General features: G+C 29.6%; 2 protein-coding genes across 2 annotated transcripts in view; one reads left to right on the forward strand and one right to left on the reverse strand.

Annotated features, from left to right (window-relative positions):
• The window catches only part of LOC144838805 (excitatory amino acid transporter 2-like), a 42,866-nt gene extending 27,907 nt beyond the window's left edge, over positions 1-14,959 (forward strand). The window contains exons 3-10 of the mRNA XM_078694303.1: positions 1,205-1,415; positions 2,063-2,105; positions 3,808-4,012; positions 6,947-7,073; positions 7,552-7,782; positions 8,228-8,422; positions 8,844-8,978; positions 10,866-14,959. Of these exons, the coding sequence (XP_078550429.1) occupies positions 1,205-1,415; positions 2,063-2,105; positions 3,808-4,012; positions 6,947-7,073; positions 7,552-7,782; positions 8,228-8,422; positions 8,844-8,978; positions 10,866-11,082 (1,364 nt within the window). The 3' untranslated portion in view covers positions 11,083-14,959. The remainder of the gene's footprint in view (positions 1-1,204; positions 1,416-2,062; positions 2,106-3,807; positions 4,013-6,946; positions 7,074-7,551; positions 7,783-8,227; positions 8,423-8,843; positions 8,979-10,865) is intronic.
• Positions 1-17,256, reverse strand: part of LOC144839116 (serine/threonine-protein kinase 33-like) — a 241,960-nt gene that overhangs the window by 75,371 nt on the left and 149,333 nt on the right. The gene's annotated exons all lie outside the window — the stretch shown is intronic.

Here is a 17,256-nt window from a genome sequence, read left to right on the forward strand (position 1 = left end):
TTGTCCATATCTATTTCTTGAAAATGAATATACCGTAGTGATTTTTATTTTAGAAAGGTACGTAATACATACGTACATAATAAAAAGTCATTGTTGTATAAAAATCAGGAAATAAATTAACAAGGAGGGAAATCAAACACAGATTGGATCAATCGTTTACAACCTATTTGAGCATGTGCCAACTACTTACTGCTTAGAAAAAAACAAAATGAAATAATACTCTATACATACTCTATTACTTAAAATAAAAATATATACACAATATTAAATTAAAGATATATTGTCTCCCTAAGAAAATAATTTGTTTAATTTTTTTACAATGGATTTTTGGTTAAATTTAACTGTTTATTTTGTCTGTTTATAAGTGAAATAATTGTTTTCCATTTTTTTTCTAGTGAAGTGAATAAATTTATTAAAACTGCAAAATGGCCTATTAAAAGTCTGATTTTATAGATCTTTATTTTTCATGATTTTGGGGGCCATCTTTTGTATTGTTTACATCATTCATGGAATATTTAAAAACTTTGTTTAAAACTGAACTTTATCCAAAATTGTAAAGTTGGTATGCAAGCATTAATATTAAGTTTTTATTTTTAAGTGTTGACTGGTCTTGATGCCAAATCCAGTGGTAAAGTTGGGATGCGAACATTATTATTAAGTTTTTATTTTTAAGGGTTTACTGGTCCTGATGCCAAATCCAGTGGTAAAGTTGGGATGCGAACATTAATATTAAGTTTTTATTTTAAAGGGTTGACTGGTCTTGATGCCAAATCCAGTGGTAAAGTCGGTATGCGAACATTAATATTAAGTTTTTATTTTTTAAGGGTTGACTAGTCTTGATGCCAAATCCAGTGGTAAAGTTGGTATGCGAACATTAATATTAAGTTTTTATTTTTAAGGGTTGACTGGTCCTGATGCCAAATCCAGTGGTAAAGTTGGTATGCGAACATTAATATTAAGTTTTTATTTTTAAAGGTTGACTAGTCTTGATGCCAAATCCAGTGGTGAAGTTAGGATGCGAACATTAATATTAAGTTTTTATTTTTAAGGGTTGACTGGTCTTGATGCCAAATCCAGTGGTAAAGTTGGTATGCGAACATTATTATTAAGTTTTTATATTTAAGGGTTGACTAGTCTTGATGTCAAATCCAGTGGTAAAGTTGGGATGCGAACATTAATATCAAGTCTTTATTTTTCTTGACAGGGTTGACTGGTCTTGATGCCAAATCCAGTGGTAAAGTTGGTATGCGAACATTACTTTATTATTTCTGTACGACAATGATTGCTGTATTAATTGGTATTATATTGGTACTGACGATTCGTCCCGGTGAGTCCACACAAGCGAAGGAGAAACTAGATACGGGTGATGTGAAATCAGAAATAACTACTTTGGATGCTATATTGGATTTACTGAGGTAAATGAATGATCAGTGATAGTAAAGCATTAAGCTCTGTCTAAACTATCAAACTAGTTTGACAAAAAAATGTGATGTGCCCAAATATGGTGGTGATATGCCTAAATATGGTAGTGATATGCCTAAATATGGTAGTGATATGACATCATCATGTCCATATATGGGCACATCACATTTTTTTGTTTGATAGTGTAGACAGAGCTTTAGTTTAGATTTATTATCACTTTTTCATTAAGGCCATGTATCCAAAATTGTCCAAAAAAGTGAATTATCAAATAACGATAAAATATACAGTCAATCAATACTTAAAGCTCTGTTTACGCTATCAAACTAGTTTGACAGGTTGATTTTTGTCACATACAGTTTGATAGTGTAGACAGAGCTTTAGGGGATGATACCAACATACTATTAAAAAATATTGAAGAAACAGACTGATGTATCTATACTGTAGGGGTAGAGAGAGTTTGTATGACTGTTCATTGTACAAATGTAATTTATTCTGATTGGAGATAATAGTGTTTTCTTGTGTCTTATGTCTGTATGTCAAATAACATTTAACCACCTGGGACTGGTATCTTTACTATATTAATATTATCACAAATGTATAGCAGATTTTACTATATTTTTTTTTCTTTTTTTTTATTCAGAAATCTGTTCCCATCAAACTTATTGCAAGCCTGTTTTGAGCAAGTAAGTGGTTTTATTTTAAAACACAAAACAACAGGAGATATTAAGTAACAAAATGCACAATATTAAGGATTCTGAATCAGTTATGTACTTGACTGGATTTTCCAAGAATCCAGGGCTTTAATGATTTTCACCTTAGGTAGAAAATTACAAAGAAATGCTGTTTTGACCAGATAAAGAAAAAGTAGTAATATAAACATTTTTCTTAAAATGTTAGAATAATTTGTAACTTGAGTGTGATAATTTAAAAAGGGTGGTTTTTTTTTCTTAAAATCCAGGGATAAAAAAAGTTATCCATTGCATTTAATTGGTCATTGAGTCATGAAAATTGAGTGGGAAATTGTAAAATTAATTTGATTGGTTGATTATTTTACAAGATCTAGTTGTTAAATTTCCTGTTTTCTTGTTCCAAATTAAAAAAAAAATTGATAAAAAGTGATGGCCTCAAGGGACAATCAGTGTTTATACATAGATGTGCATATATTTGCATAAATTATAATAATTAAACAAATATGCTAAAAGTACATACATTTATAAATATTAAAATAATACATACATAAATTTTTAAAACTGCATAGAAAATTTTTTATCTATACATTTCAAGACATATGGTTAATAATAAATTTAACAATAGGAACAGTTGTTATTGTTAGCTTAATAGGTTTAATTATTAATAAAAAAAAAAATGATCCCCTATATTTCTTTCTAGGCAACAATTAATTCTCTATTAAATAATAAATAAAATTGTTTTCAAATGGTTTTTTGTGTCAACTGAGGTATCTTAATGCTGTATCTACACTATCAAACGTTTTGCGACAACAATTTGATGTGCCCATATATGGACATGATGACATCATATCACTACCGTATTTGGACATATCACTACCATATTCGGGCACATCACACTTTTTTTGTCAAACTAGTCTGATAGTGTAGACAGAGCTTTACACTATATGAGAAATAATATATTTTTGTATAAGAATTTTGAGTTGTATGACTAATGAACATGAATAAACATTAATATTGAATCTGTCAAAGCCGAAACAGCTTATGGCATTAGAATTAAGTGGTATTATCAGTGCTTTTTACATTAAATCTTCTACAATGTATTATGGTAAACATTGTTTCCTCTTTAAGTGGAACGTGACGATTTATTTGATGATGTCTAGTGTCTGATCTAGGTGAACTCGTGTTTAGTCACAACATACACACCAGACCGGGAGGGGCTGAATAAACAGATCCTTTCAAACTTCTAATTGACAATTTATTTACATAGATTTATTAAACCATCATCACTTTCTGCCATGTGACTAATATTGCAGTTTATTTAAAATATGATAGAGTTCTGTTTTTTGAATATTTTTTAAAAACAGACATCTAAATTATAGAAACAATGTTGGATTGGAAATAAAACAATATATTTTATGAATTTCAGAAATTATTGATAACTAAATATTAGTAATTTAAAATATGAATTATTTTCAATAAAAAAGATCTTAATAAACAATTTATACATCTATAGTAAAAGATTTTTTGTTGAATGAAAGAAATATTGAAAGACTTTTAAAGTATATGCATGTTTTTTTTCAATTAAATGTCAGTCAAATTATAAAAATGATCATCTATAATTCATCAAAGTGACGAATTAAATTCTAGTTATAAATGTTTGATGTAATAAAAAAAACTTTATTTATTATTTTTTCAGACACAAACATATTACGAACCACAAGATATCTATGATACTGTGGCTGTAAATGTCACCGCTGCTCCGATCACTCTAGCCCCAAATGTCACCCCAGGTGTGAATATCACCGATATTGTACCTTCTTACAACGAGACTACCATAGAGGTCTTCAATCAAACAATCTCTATACGTAAAGTTGGATACAAAGGAGGCATGAATGTGCTAGGTAGGTGTTTCTTTCTACAGTATACAAATAATGAATGTTTATGAGTGTAATGGTACAAATAATGGCATGAGGTGAATGATGAAAGGTTATTCTCGCGCTATTTGGAGGACATTCCTATTATGGTAAAAATTTCTGTGGAAAAACAAGGGGCAATACCTGTATTTGTGCTAGGTATATACACATTGAGGAAATATCTCTTTTAACACTAAGCCTTACAGCCTAACCCTATTTTATAAGTAATATTATAAGTGGTGGTTATGATCCTCGTCTACCAATCCAAGGGTCCTGGGTTTAAGTCCTGTCCCTGTCAGGATTTTTTCTAATGACAATTTATAACTCCTCTCTCAAAGACTTGTATAAGACTTTGTTTATGTAGAGCATCTTATGTAATGTTTGTCTTGTGAACAGCTTTGCCACCTTTAAGAAGGATAGTGAATGAATTCGCTTATGGTTATCCTTGGCAATTTTCCTAAATATGTAAAAACAAAGCAAAAATGTTTAAGTGTCGTATCTTAGCTAGCAATTTAAATTATTCTCTCACAGAACCCAACCAAGTAGTACTAAATATAATATCTAACCATGCCTGAATAACTGTTCTTGCTTCATTGAATACTAACCTATTAAAACTGTAATTGAATGAAAACAGAATATGATCATTGGGTCTCATCAACAATTGGCAAGGTTAATGTCGGTCATCTTGGGAGCAAGAAGAATTTCACCAGAAATACTCCCTAAAGCTCTGTCTACACTATTAAACTTTAAGTGCTCATATATGGACATGATGATGTCATATCACTACTATATTTGGGAATATCATTACCATATTTGGGTACATCACACTTGTTTTGTCAAACTAGTTTGATAGTGTAGACAGAGCTTAAGAAAATGATTTTGCTTATTTGTGTAGATTCAGAATTTAATCTATTATTTAATGTATCTTTACTGAAATACATTTGGAAAAAAAGGTGGGTGTTCGGTCCCTTTGTGGAATATAACAATCCGACCTAAATCCAGTGTCTACATGGGTGTATATTTTATACCAATTGAAATCAAATGACCCAGGTAATTGAGGTTCCTCTCGTTGACTGTTGTTTCCAATCCAGAGCATCCAATAAAGAACCATGTAATGTTCAACTTTTGTTTCTCTTCTTGAAAGTTGTACTGATTGTCTCTTCTGGGATAAAAAGAAATCCTTTCTTCTTGGTGATTATACTATTAATTGTTTTACGACCACACACATACAAATTTAGTTCTGTTGATACTAAAAATATAACAAAGCATAATAAAATAGTGCAATCATGGAGCTAATATATAGGTCCATGGTTTAAAAAAATAAAATCAAATCTGATGTAAAAGAAGAAGGAGAAGTTTTGAGAAGCTGTTTGAAGTTTTTGTAGGAACTTGGTTGGCAGAGCCCAATCATCATCATCATCATTATTGTTCTATGCTTTTTACAGCAGAGGTCTAAAGTGCATTTAAATCCAAGTGACACTTATTCCCAGAACTCATTATTTCAGACTTTATATTTATACAGTCTGTTTAAAAACCTGTCCTTCATAAAGGTTACTCCCCTGTTTAATGCTTGTAAAATGAAAGGGTTTAGAGTGACAAATTTATTATAAAATTGGCTGATGAATCACATTTTCAGCTGTTTTATTATTAGTCAAAACTGGCAAAGAATTTTGAACATTTGTACAAGACTATTTTGCATTTGAGAGAGTTTCCAACAATTCCAATTGTGAGAAGAAATGTCAGTTTGACAGCGATACCGCCTATCATCATTGGTTTTGCTTTGATCATCAGGTGCGGATTTAGGTCCCCCCCCCCTCCTAATCCCCTATAATGCAGGATCCGTCCCTGGTCAGCTACCATTTATTCATACTTTCGTCCTTTCCTTTAAACCACTGTATTCTGGATATTATGATAATACATAAAAATGAAAAGGTATATCAAAGTAACTTAATGATTATCTCTATTGACAATGTTGAATATATGACATCAAAAAAAATAATTGATTACCCTTCGTTTATGTCTGATTAATGACCTTGTAAACTTGTAATGCATCACAATTGGTCTCTTGGTAATTTAATTTTTTTTTTTTTACATTCAGATATTGATTATCTATCATATGAAAGATTTATTGTTTATTACTTTATGTTGAATTATAAATTGATAGTTATTACGTCTTAATATTTTTTCGTATTCTAACTCAGACGCCAAACTATCAGAGTGTCTAATACATTAATAATAGTTTTGTCTGCATTTAAGCCCTCAACATTTAAAGATTATGTTTTAGACAGTTTAAAGAAATTTGTTTTGAAGAAGATTGATAATGGCGTAATATATTTAAAACAAGTGATGTAAATACCTCATTGAAATTTAGGTAATTGTGAATAAATCTTGCTGTATTAACAAAAAACAGTAAATCATAATTAATATTTGAAAAAGGCAAGATATTGAAACAAGAATTTGGCACTTATTCAAGCCTGAAGTAGGCAGAACAATTTATGATACTGGTACATTTTTACACTTAATCAATGGTCAATTTATGACCCATGAGCATTATAAGTGACCAAACAGTTCAACTTTTTTATGCCTTTGGTTATAGTTCATGGAGGTATAAAATTACACCTCCATGGTTAGTTGTACCCAGGTCAGTAAAAATACTAAATGCAAAAGTTTGTAGGTTCATTTAACAATTTAAAACGTTTCCAGGCAAAATGTGTATTAATATACTGTATTTCAAAGAAACTTTCAAGTTAGGTAAATGTACTGTATTGATTGTGTTATGACACACATGAACTTTATGACGGATGTAAACATGACGGTCACATTATGAACATTTTTAAAATTATGGTACTATTGAAAATGTATTTTTTGTTTTCTCTTGTGTTTGGCATTTTATATTAATTCTGTAAAATTCTATTTTGACAGGGTTAATTGCATACTGTATTCTGTTTGGAATCTTGCTGGGCCAGATGGGAGAAAGTGGGCAAACAATGGTTAATTTCTTCAGTATTTTGAATGATATTACCATGAAGATGGTCTTACTTGTCATGTGGTAAGTAATATTTTCTCAAATAGAAAAAAATATAGAATTATTTTTTTTGGGTTAGAATGATCTTCAGTATACTAGACTATGTACCTATCGAGTTGAAAAGTCATTCTACACACGGTCAGAAACATATGAGCATGCACAGAATGTGTAATCGTGTGGTGAAGAAAGCAATGAAAGAAATGTCCCAGAATGTCACATAGAAAGAGTGTTTGAATAAACAGAATGATTTTCTAAGATACAACATGACCGCAACACCTTACAAAATATCCCACAATGTCACATAGAAAGATTGTTTGAATAAACAGAATGATTTTCTAAGATACCACATGACCGCAACACCTTATTAAATATCCCATATTGTAACTAGAAAGAGTGTTTAAATAAACAGCATGATTGAAGAATTACTTTATATATTTATATATGTATAGCAGTGTAATTAATAGACATTATTTATTTACATATTTAATATTTTCTTTTATAGGTACTCGCCCATTGGTATTCTTTCACTCATCTGTGCTAAGATATTGGCAATGGATGACCTTGCTCTGGTGTTCTCACAGCTTGGTCTTTACATGTGCACTGTTATCATTGGTCTTCTCATCCATACCAGTGTTCTGATGACAATCTATTTCTTGTTTACGAGAAAAAATCCACTGCGTTTCTTCCAGGGCATGTTACAAGCCTGGGTGACCGCTCTGGCAACATCGTCAAGGTACTATTTTTAATGAGTTTTATGTACATGTAGTGTTATAATTGTTCTTGTGTTTAACTGGAAACTGAGGAAATTTCTGTTATGTCCTCTTCAGACCTACGGCAAGATCAGCACACCTGGAGATGATTCTCTGCCATTTTTTTTGCCATTATTATGGCATCATTAATATTCATTTATTCCAAGTGTATACGTTATTTGTAGAAAAATTATATAATTTCAGCGGAAATAAGCTAATAAGCTTTTTGGCCTATCCTGGGAAATCTTTTATAAATGTAATGTCATTTATTTATGTTATCACTTTGTATGTTTATTTTTATAATGATTTTAAATAATAAAATTAAATCAAATCATATGTTACTAAATTTCTTGATTCACCAATTTGAATTTAGACTGGCTTATTATTTAAAAAAATGAAATTAATTGATAAATATTTTGTATTTCTCAGTGCTGCAACCCTACCGATTACGATGAAGTGTCTAGAAGAAAACCTAGGTGTTGATTCACGTATCACTCGCTTTGTACTGCCCGTAGGCGCAACAGTCAACATGGACGGTACTGCGTTATATGAAGCAGTTGCCGCTATCTTCATAGCGCAAATGAATGGAATCCCCATGAATCTAGGCAAAGTGATAACCGTCAGGTATAAATGCTGTTATTTTTAATTTAACATTTATTTAATGGAAGGAACCTATTGTTTATCAAAATGATAATACCATAAAAATGATACCATAAATGATAAAACCTTGAAAAAAGCCCATCTTTTCAAGATGAGATTACTTTTGCAAACTAAAAAGGAAGGCTTCTTTTTCGCAATGAAGGCTGTAAATTTTGTGAATTGCTACTACAAAAAAGATTTGTGAGACATGACCTGCCGAGTTTACATATTTGTGAAAAAAAAAAATGTTTAAACTGTAAAGTGAATGTTCGATATAAACTTGATCATACATTATACCATCCTTAATTTATAATGAACTTTATTATAAATTTAATATTATGTTGCATTATAAAGACAATGCAAACAAATAATAGATAATTAAAGATAAAATTGTTTTTTTTGCTAGCTTGACAGCTACCCTGGCATCAATAGGAGCAGCCAGTGTACCTAGTGCTGGTCTCATTACGTTACTTCTTGTCCTCTCTGCAGTTGGCATACCTGCACAAGATGTTAGCCTCATCTTCTTGGTTGACTGGTTTCTGTACGTATTATTCTCAATACTATTTTGTAAAATATGTATTATATTGTTTGAAGGTTTGCATGGCAAAATCAAATGTTGATATAAAGTTTGCGGTACATCGCGCATATATATAGTCCTGAAAGAACGTATATATAATTCTTAAAAGAACGTATATATAGTTCTGAAAAGAACTGTTGAGTTCATTCTCACTCCTGAGGACGATCAAAGTATATTGATCGAAACGTTGAGAAACTCAACAGTTCTTTTCAGAACTATATATGTGTACCGAAAACTTTGTATCAACGTTTAGTGTATTTTCCAAATAGACTGCCTTGGGATTTCTCTGAGCCAGATTACTACTACTATATTTTATTTGTTTTTTGGCTATTTACATTTTTTTTTTTCTTCTTCACCAATACTTCTTGCATTGCATAGTTATCTAATAGTTCATGGTGATGATTTTAAAAACTCTCATATTTTCCGATCATTAATCTGAATTTGAATATCAAATGAGCTTTTACTTAATACTTTTTTATTTTTAGCAAGCAATAAATTATAGGATGAAGTATGAATTTGTTTAGCAATACATTTTAAAAGAAGATTATACAAGAATAAAATATTAACAGATTTATTTTAAAAATATAATTATTTATTATATCTCTAGAAATAATTTATTATTTTTTTATTTTTAAATTGTTTGTTGAAAATGTTTAAAGATTTGTAATTGTTATAAGAACTCTGTTATCTTTTTCATACAATAGTGCTTAATAATGAGCTGTTTATGTTTATTAAGTATTAAAGTTATAGAATGTATCATCAAGTTTTACTGATATTCTGATAGGAACAATACTAATAGCAAGTGTACATAACCCTGTATAACATTCTTGTGAATGAATGATAGGTATACGCAAGCATTCATTCTTTTCATAAGTTAGGAGCATTCCTATTGGAATTAAAAATGTTTTCCGATTGATGACTCGCCACAAATTTTTTGACATGACAATTAAAAAAAACATTATGTTGTGCGGCGAACAGCTAAGCATGTCAGGGCGGATGTGCGAGTGTTCAAGTTTAGCCTTCAACCATATCTCACAGGACATTTTTATTCTCTTTTTCTCTTAACGTATTGTCAGAAATTATTTATTCTTGATTGATACGCGAACCTTGACACTGAACAGATTCTTTTCAAGCCTGACAGAAAAATGTAATCTATCGTAGAACAGCTTGTTTTTACAAAGAAAGTTTTATCCATTGAGGCTGATTTGTGTTTCATTATCAGATGATTGTATACTTGGTATTAGTTTATGTATCATTTGGGAGATTGTTCTTTTTCCATGAACTTGTTATTTTAAAATGTCAGAATATCATAAGGTGATATAAACCAATATAAAAGACTGTAATGTTTTTGTTTACCACTATTATTATTGAAATCTATTACATTATTCTATTACAAATTTTTGGAAGGTAGTTACATTTTTTTAAATAATAATCAAGGATGAAATTTAATTATTTCAGGAATGTACAGTAACAAAATGTAATTTATATTTATTTATTATTATTATTATTGTTTATTAGAAAAAAGATTAAAAAAGAATTGTTCTTTATTTTTAAATTTTCAAAAAAATGTTGAACTTCATTTGTCCTAAGCTCTGTCTACACTATCAAACTTTATGTGACAAAAAAATGTGATGTGGACCTATATGGACATAGTGATGTCATATCACTACCATATTTGGGCATATCACTACCATATTTGGGCATATCACTACTATATTTGGGCACATCTCACTTTTTTTAACAAACTAGTTTGATAGTGTAGACAGAGGTTAAGTTTATATTTAAATGATGAATACACATTACCTGTACGTTCATTATTCATTTAACTCTCTACTCAACTTTGACCCTCAGTGATCGCTGTCGAACATCCATCAATGTACTTGGAGACTCGTTTGGTGCTGCAATAGTAGATCATCTTTCAAAGAAAGAAATGAACGCAGTTGAAGAAGGGATGCAGAAGTTGGAGGAAGGGGATGCTAATGAAATGGATGGCCTAACAAAGCCGAACGAAGCCGATGGCATCGATGGAGTACGATCTGATAATGGAAGTAAAGATACAACCTTGTAGTGATTATATACCAACAGTTAAGGCTAATACTAGTATGTAATGGTTCGCCAGAACACAGAAAATATATTGTTGGTGTAACTTGTAGAAAGATTCGGTTGTGGTATTTCTATAATTTTGATCAGAAGTTTCTTTGATAATATGTGGAGAAGGTCACACAGAGTTGATCTTGACGTAGTGATGTATGTCTGTACAATATTTTATTATTTTTAAGTTTAAACAATTGTTATGTAATCTATCGTTTGGAAGAAGTAAAAAATGGATATGTGTGTTAAAGAAGAAATGTATAGAGAAAATTAATCGTTGAATATCAATCGATTTTAACCATTGTATGATAAATTTATATGAAGCATGTTTTGATGAAATGATTGTATTTGTAGCTTCAAATATCAATAATGAAAACTTCAATGAAAATGTAAATTTATAAAATTGGAAAAAAAAAACCAAATGAAATCCAGGCCGAGTTCAACTTAAAGGAACATAATAACAAAAAGAACAAAAGTTATAGATAAAGATCTAGTTGATTGATCTTCAATCCTTTGTTGGATTCGGTTTCAAAGACAATAGTACAACTGTCTAATTCAATGAAATATCTGATTCACAAATATAACTGATAGATACCAAATGTTATTTGATTGACATTATTTCAAATTTATACCGACCTAGATCTGGTTGCCGGACAAAAATCTAGACTTTATGAATTACAATAGACTGCAGTTTACATGGTTTTTCACCAGGCTTGTTTTAAAATGGCTTTAAACAAATTATGGAGTAAACAAATGCAATATCTTAAAATAGTTGATTGCCCCAATCCTATCCAGGATTTACATATCTTCTTATCTTGTACATGAAAGTGAATAAAAAAAACCAACTTTTTTATTCAATTACGTTAGGTACATGAATCAAATTTTTAAAAGAGAGCTTACATTGAATATGTTCAAGTAGCTTTTAATATATTTTAATTTTTTATTTATTTCTTTTTCACAAAAATAAACTAGTAATTCATATAAACTTTCATACCTTTATATTGAAACTTTTATATATATGCAGATTCTGTACCAATGTTCAAACCGAATATGGTACAAGTTTTTAACAGGGTATAATATAATAAACAAAAGTGTTTGCTGAATACTGTAAGTCTTTGTGTAGATGTTGATATACAATTTGGTTATAATAGCTTAGAGGAACCTCAGCCCCCGCAAGGGTTTGGTTATCAATGCCTGTGAATTTATATATGCACATGCACTGTATTTTTTTGCCCTAAATATTATAAAAATATTGGGCTAGAATAGAAAATGTTTAATGGGTGTTTTATGGGTGTGTAATTATTACTTTGTGAAATATGATGAGTGTTCACTGCAGTGTGTCTATTGTGTACATCAGAATAAAAACATTTATTGTACAACTGCATTGTGTCTATGGTATTTGTATCCTATCTCCGAGATACATATAGGTATTTAAAAAAAAAGTTAGCACAAGGGTTTTTTAATTGAGCGTGTACTGTAATTTTATTTATCGATGATGTGCTACTTCATTGATATTATTTTTCTCATAGCATTTAGTTATTTCTTTATTTTAAGGAATTTCGAACAAGTATCTTAAGTTAATTATAGGTCTATAACATTAGATAGTGATTATACTATAACCACATCTTTTTGTGGTTAATGAAAATGCTTTTAGAAATCAGGTGTTGAATTTAAAGTTTTGTAAAAAGTTTAAGTCAATAAAATATAGTATGTACTCTATGAAAATAGCATGTAAATCAGTAATTAATAATCAAGAACTAATTTGAATAACACTTAATTTTACTGTATATACTTATTGAGAATTGATTTTACACTAATGAATATTTATGAGTTATGTTTAAGAATATCATGAATATTCATTATTGGTTAGTCATATGCTGTATGTGTAATATTATGTGATCATGAATATTTACTATGGGTTGTAATTTTAATACGAATATTCATGTGCACATTAATATTTTAGTTTCACAAATATAATGTATATTAATTATGTACCCACCAGATATAAGAATCTAGTTAATCAAGAACACCCTAAAAATGTATTTAAATATGCCATTTTCCCACTGATATATTCATATTTTATGTTAATATGTTAATTAATTTGATTAGTTTTCAGGAGTTAGTGATTGCATATTTCAACTGTACATTATTTAGGTCTACAATAATTGATGTTCTGCTAATATCTTGTGATGTCATTTATAATAAATACTATTAAACTCTATTTTAGAGTTTCCATTGTATTAGTACTTTATACCTCTGTATAAAAATCTTTATACATTATTATCATCATTTTATACAGAAAACATTGTACAAATACCTCGCAACATGTATTGACTTAGAGCCCTTAATAGGGTATAAGCCCACACCCAAAATTGTCATGAAAAATGAACGAATGAAGAAATGTTACGGTCCTTGATTACCATTAAACTTTAGGAAATGTATGGTATGTGTGGGTGTGGGTTTATACCCAGGTCTGTACGTAATATTATACTTGTACATAAGTTGAATGTTTTAAAAATATAGTTATACTATAGAGAGAATTTGATATCTTCTGGTGTTTCTGTTTATTGTTAAGATTCATAGAGCTTATTGTGTATTGGCTCTGTTACCATATTACAGTGTAATTAACGATATCACAACATTTACACCTAGTTCTATATGTAACACATTAGTTAACATTTAGTTGTACTGTAGTAGTTAACTTAATTAAGAACAATACAATGTTTTTGTTTAAAACCAAAATACATTTTTTTTAGACAAATTCAATCTTTTTTTGTTTAATTTGTCACCAGGGCATTGTCACAGAAGCAAAATGACAAGAACAGTAATTGGAACTTATGTAAGAAATTTGGAGCTAACTTATTACTGCACAACTAACTTTCACTTTTTTGAGTTACAATTAAGTTTTGTTATTTCATAAGAAGCACAATTAAGTTTTGTTATTTTATAAGAAGCACAATTAATTTATAAATATTTATAAATCCAGTATAACTTATTCATAATTTGTTGATAAGCTCAGGGTACATTTTAGGAGCGAGAGGTTATTAAAAACAATATCTTGATATTGTAAAAGCTTAGCTAATTCAAACATTTTCAATGTCACAGGATGAACAACATTAGCATTAGGTCTGACATGAATTTTGAAGAGTTAGCTTTAGGCAAAGATTTTGTCCTTACAGTCAATTCTGTCTTGTGATATCAATGCTGAATACAAGATTCTTTATGCATAACTGGAGTTAGCTAATCCATGTAGCAGTGGTTTATATTAATCCACAAACAGAACAATCTGAACACTGCATACAGTTCATAATTCTTGTCTTAGTGGTAAATTCATATGAATTAATTTGTTTACATTATTGCTGTTTTTTATATTTTGCAGTACAGTACTTCCTTGGAAAGTTAAAAACAAACTATAACAAAATCAAGTAGGCTACTTTGCTAGAATAATTGTTCTGTTTGAATAATTAAATAGAAAAATGAGAACACATTCTGATCCCACATCCATCACACATCCATCGCCTTCACCAGGTGCCAACAGTGTCCATTTCCAAAATTATCCCAGATAAACTAAACGTGTTTGTTCCATCAAATGAAGTTTACTCTTTCTACCTTAGTTTCATACACATTTATTCAGTTATAACAATAATAACTGGGGCCCGCACTAGAAGCAAAAGCTTGTCTCATGAGTGCCCCTACCTTAGATTGTTTTTTTTTTATTTAGATTGTTTTATATATGGACTAGTGTATTGTTACAGATATTGTTTTAAAGGATGTGTATACAAGTTGTAAATGGTAGCAATCCAGTGAACAATACAACTCTTAATATGTATTAAAAGTGACAATTTGTGAAATTACGGTTGTTGTCGGTTTCATCATTTTATCACTAATAAATCCATTGTTTTGTTAACATTAATGCACCTTAATATCAATCATTTTAATCGTGTATGCGTATGACATTATGGTTAGTTTTCAGTATAGAAGAGAGCTTCTATAACAACTTTTTCATTCATTTAACATTTGTTTTGCGTCATATAAGCCTCTGTCTACACTATCAAACTTTGTGACCAAAAAATGTGATTTGCCCATATATGGACATGATGATGTCATATTACTACATTATTTATCATATCACTCCCATATTTGGGCACATCACACTTTTTTATGACTACAAACCTGTTTTGTTGACTATCACACCATTTTAACATATGTACTAATATCTTTTAAAAAGTCACACATCAAAGTTTAAATTGGTTACAGCAACAATCTTAAAGCTCTGTCTACACTATGTAACATGTGACAAAAAAATGTGATGTGCCCATATATGGACATGATGATATCATGAGAGATCATATCACTACCATATTTAGGCATATCACTACCATATTTGGGTACACTTCTTTATCAAACTAGTTTGATAGTGTGATCAGAGCTTTTGTTTGCAAACGTCGAGTTTGAGAAGAAACGTTTTCTAGTATGAAGCATTTTTACCTTGTAAATTAATTGAGAGAAGACTACTCACCATAAATAAATATTTCAATAATAATTCCTATGTTCTAATAATTATTAAATTATTTTAATAGTCCAAAGAATGTATATAGAAAACATACACACATCAAATGAGCAACACATATGATTGAAATAATGCATTTATATTTGCATTTGTTTTATTTATTTACAAAATGGAATACAATTATAAATTGCACATCAAACTTAGATGAATATTATAGTAAAAAATAACAATTATTTACATTTCAAATTACTAATCCGAACATTCATATAATACATTTAAATTGATTGAAAAAAAAAGTTATACAGAAACAATAATAAGGATCAATATGTTTCGTTACACTTTGCTACTTTTGAAATTGCAGTGAAACATTTATTGATAGAAACATAACTAGTTTAATGAATGATAAATGATGAATAAAGTTGCTCATGCATGACAAAATTATGTAAATTTATTCAACTGAAACAATGTAAATTTCAATGTTTCAAAGGTAGTAATTAGGTTTGAAGATATATCTTTTCTAATTTGAATTTTGAGTGATTTTTTCACAAATTAGGTTGAACGCAAGTATAAAACCATGGGGAGGAGTGACATTAAATGGATTATCAACATGTTTATTCATGCATAAATAATGTCTTTACTGTATAATGTACCCATAGAGATGTTATTATCTCTATGATCTACCATACCATACTGATATAGACATTTCTTTATTTGGAGTAATTTCCAACCAAAATGATGCAATGGGTATTAAAACTATATTTTTGTTCTTGAGTAAAAGCATGAATGTGTTGTGTGTTTTAAGAGTGGAATGGTACAAATAATGGCATGATGTGAATGATGAAAGGTTATAGTTGAAATATAACCTTTTAAACATTTTTTTTCGTAAGTGAAACATTTTTTTCTGTAGGCAAACAAACATAAAAAAGTACTTTTTAACGATCGTTAAATAGTACGTACTATTGCATGCCATGTGACCCACAATCATCCAATGAAATGACAGGAATTGATTTAGATATTATATAATATGTTATATGTAACAACTTAATTAATAGTTTCTAGTTTTCATGATTCTAAACTAGTCATTAATACATTTGAAATTTACACACAGGTACACAGCCTATGGTGAAATTCAAAACAACTTCACAAGTTTAAATTAATCATGTTTTTTATTGCTTTATACAAAAGTAATAAAGAACTATTTTTGCCAAGACCTGTTACTAAAACAGGCATTTTTATTTTAACATTTGATATAATAATTTGTCTTCAGTTTTCTCTTGAAAGGCAAACAAAAACTGAAGATCATACTATAGAGGTAATGGATGAGTGTTAACCATACCCTGAGGTATTGCGACATGCGCCGATGAAAGCTTTGATGGATCGTAGGCACACAAAATAATTTCCCTTCCCTATGGATATCTGTAGCATTTATGTCTCAGAAAGAACATATGCGCACATTGATGTATTCTTGGTGTCAACGCGCGACACATAAAATCAACGCTATAGGGGTTTTTAAAGTATGATACATCATTAGATTTCTCTGAATTGACAACGGGATAATTATGGGATTAGAAGAAAAAAACCTCTGGCTTAATGTAACTTTTCTTGTTTCTTCAAAAAACTCTTTCATATTGTGTTTCAAAA

Source organism: Antedon bifida, chromosome 1 (genome assembly GCF_963402885.1).
Source record: "Antedon bifida chromosome 1, ecAntBifi1.1, whole genome shotgun sequence".
Lineage (NCBI taxonomy): Eukaryota > Metazoa > Echinodermata > Crinoidea > Comatulida > Antedonidae > Antedon > Antedon bifida.